Source organism: Monodelphis domestica, chromosome 8 (genome assembly GCF_027887165.1).
Source record: "Monodelphis domestica isolate mMonDom1 chromosome 8, mMonDom1.pri, whole genome shotgun sequence".
Taxonomy (NCBI): Eukaryota; Metazoa; Chordata; class Mammalia; order Didelphimorphia; family Didelphidae; genus Monodelphis; species Monodelphis domestica.
Window position 1 is genome coordinate 83,689,949 of NC_077234.1, and position 3,454 is coordinate 83,693,402.

General features: G+C 38.2%; 1 protein-coding gene across 1 annotated transcript; it reads left to right on the top strand.

Annotated features, from left to right (window-relative positions):
* The first annotated feature begins 280 nt into the window (after positions 1–280).
* Positions 281–2,153, top strand: LOC100015824 (gamma-crystallin D-like). The gene is made up of 3 exons (XM_001369775.4): positions 281–328; positions 419–661; positions 1,816–2,153. Exons 1-3 carry the CDS (start codon positions 320–322, stop codon positions 2,089–2,091), a joined length of 528 nt encoding a protein of 175 aa, XP_001369812.2. The 5' UTR covers positions 281–319; the 3' UTR covers positions 2,092–2,153.
* Positions 2,154–3,454: the final 1,301 nt, after the last annotated feature.

A 3,454-nucleotide genomic window follows, 5' to 3' on the forward strand; every position in this document is an offset into this window, starting at 1 on the left:
TACGGTATTTCCTTTGTCCCATTCCCTCTTCTAAAGCAGTTCTTTCTATACTTATATACCTCCAATGACCTCCAAAGCACTTATGTCTGCAATGGTATAAGCCTCGAATATACCAGAGAGAATGGTAGCAATGCATACAATGAATGACATTGATGATATAGGGTGAGGGGAAAAAAGGGAAGAAATCCCCTTACTGGCCACATTCAACGGCTTTTGTGCTACTACTGCAGACCTAGCAAAAGCCCTGTGGGGTATATATATAGGAGGACCCATCACAGGCAACTATTGCACTGACTTCTGCATCTACAGAGCACCAGACATGGGAAAGGTAAGTGAAGAAGAAGAAGTCTTTAACTTGCTTTGCTGGAACCCATTCTTGGCTTGATTCTTTTGGTTGAATGGCATTTTCTTGGTGCAGATCATCTTCTACGAGGACAGGAACTTCCAGGGCCGTTACTATGAGTGCAGTAGTGACCACCCCAACCTTCAGTCCTACTTCAGCCGCTGCAACTCTGTGCGAGTCGATAGTGGGAGCTGGATGATCTATGAGCAGCCCAATTACTCAGGTTGCCAGTACTACCTGCGGAGGGGCGAGTATCCCGACTATCGTGAGTGGATGGGCTTCAACGACTCCATCAGGTCCTGCCGCATCATCCCTCAAGTAGGTTAAGTACTACCTCATCCTGATTTGTCTATCAAGAAAATGTCACATTTGATACAGTAAAATATAACTTCGAGGCCATTTGGTTAAGTAATCAAAATCTGTGAAGCAATTAGTAAAAATTAGACCAAATTCCAGGGCCAACATACTCTGATAGATGTCAAGTTTATGGTCTTCCTGACTTTAGAAACTAATACGTTTGGTACAGTGGGGAACCCTGGAGCAAAGAAAATCATACTTTTTTCAGTTTGTCGAATCATGGGATTTCTGAATTAGAAGAGAGACAGGAACCAAAAAGTACCATTTATCCATGAAAATAATTCCTACTGCATCATTCTCAATAAATAGTTTTCCAGCCCTTATTTGAGGATGTCCAAAGACCTAACCGATAATAAAATAGATTCCATATCTGAATAGTCTTGTAGTAATAAGCTTATATAGAGAAGCCAATGATCATACAGAACATTATTCCATAGATTCAGGTCCAGGGTGAATCAAGCCATTTTCCTGAAAACAGAATGACTACGAGGGAGAATCCAGTTCAGTTCAACCAGTATTTGTTTAGTGCTGGCTCTGTGTGGGACATGGGCTCTAGTAATATAAATGTGAAATAGTCATAGGATTTAGAGCTGAAGGATAGTTTAGAAGCCATCAAGTCCCACACCCTCATTTTTGCAGATGGGGAATTATAGAGAAGTTGTGACTTACCCAGGGTTATGCAGCTAATAAGGACTCAAGGTGGAATTTAATTTAGGTCTTCCTGAATCCAAGTCCATTACTCTAGCTAGTATGCCACACCATCTCTCAGATAGCTTAAATGATCACAGAAGTAGAGAGGAGACCTCTGTATACTGCTGGGGTTCACAAAAGAGCCCTCTATCTTACAGGCCATCTAAGAGATGCCATGCTTTTATGATCTAAACTCATTGTGTTTTCGGGGACGTTTTGCCATGGACCTGAATACAAGTAATAATGTTTTGTATGATCATTGGATTCCACTATATAGACATACTACTAAATGATTATTCAAATATGAAATCTAGCATATTGTGGGTTAAGCCAGTATCCATTTTGGGAAGACTAGCTGATAGTGGCTCTAACTGAAGGATGTTTTAAGAGTTTATTTTTCCCTTCTCTTCCTCTTGTCAAACCAGATGACCAGTTCTCACAGGATGAGGCTGTATGAGAGAGATAACTACAGAGGCTTAATAGCAGAGCTCACAGACGACTGCCATTGCATCCAGGATCGGTTCCATCGGAATGAAATCTACTCCCTCAATGTGATGGAGGGCTGCTGGATCCTCTATGAAATGCCCAATTACAGAGGGAGACAGTACTTGCTGAGACCAGGAGAGTACAGGAGCTTCCAAGACTGGGGAGGCATGAATGCCAGAGTGGGCTCATTCCGAAGAGTTGTTGATTTTTGTTGAAATATACTCTCTAAATGTATTTCATTTTAGAGTGAATAAAAGAATTATCTTGTGTGCTGGCACTTAACTAGCCTTTTTTGTTTTTATTCCTGACTAGTACTTTCTCCAAAGGTCTAAAGAAATTACATGAATTTATTTTTAATCCATAAAATTTTTTTTAGACTCCTAAATTACTTAGATCCCATGGTCCATTAGTAAATCTGTGATTTCATTTGTGTAGTTATTCCTTCCATGGATATAGTTGGCAATTCCTCTATATCTTCTCATCTTAGGTGACTTGTCAATGGTTTTCCATAAATCTGCCAAAGATAATCTGTAATCCTTCCTGTTATTCTCCCAGTGTCTTAGAGGGCTGAATATTAATATGCCACTTGAGCTGTCTATCTGCTATAATTAATTCTCACTACCTGACTTCCCTGTTGCTTTTTTCTGAGCACACAGGGCTTCAGTAATATTATACTGCTAATCACGTGTAATCTGACAGGTTTAAGAGTGGTTGAGTAGAGGAAGCAAGGTCTCATAAATTTCACTAGTGTGGGATGAAGTCTCATTTAGGGCTAGATAGTGTGTAAACTGAATTTCTTAGGTATATTTGGAAAAATGAGAGGGAGAGAAGAGTGAAGAGATAGATACCTTGCATAGTTCCTTGCAGATAGTAGGCCCCCAGTAAATGTTTCTTGCATTTGAATTCATTTAATTAGGCTATCAATTAAGTCATGTACTCATGGTCCAAACTATCAGATTGTAGATATAAGCATAGTTAACTGAAAGCAAGAATAACATACCTTTCTTTAGTCATGTTTTACAAAAATAGAACTCTTTATTAATGGTGCTTGGAGTTAGGAAGACCTGAGTTCAAATTCTCCCTCATATTTTTCCTAGCTAGATCGGGGCACTCAATCTCTCTCAGCCTCAGTTTCTTTAACTGTAGAAATGGGATAGCAATAACATGCACCTTAAAGAGTTGTTGTGAGGATTAAATGAGATAACATGCACAGTGCTTTGCAAATCTTAAAGAGCTATACAAACACTATTATGATTACAAAACATACAAAACATAATTACAAAACTATTCTTATTACAAAACATAAAGAGAAAAATTTAAAGAAACTAATTATGTTCTAAATCACTAATCATAAGAAAAATTCACTACAAAAAATTTCTGAAGTTTCACCTCAGTAAAAATCAATAAAAATTACACAAAAATGGCAACAGTCAATGCCAGAGGAGTTGTGGAAAAATAGATACACTAATACAATGTTGGCGGAGTGGTGACACAGTGAAACAATTTTTGAAAACAATTTTGAATCATGCAAATAAAGTGATTCAAAGTTCCATACTCTTTTTTTTTAAAATCCTTACC

What these genes read in the sequence shown, in the direction of transcription:
- LOC100015824 (XM_001369775.4), top strand. An exon ending in CCTGCCGCATCATCCCTCAA is followed by an intron (nt 662 to 1,815) that starts GTAGGTTAAGTA and finishes TTGTCAAACCAG; the next exon opens with ATGACCAGTTCTCACAGGAT.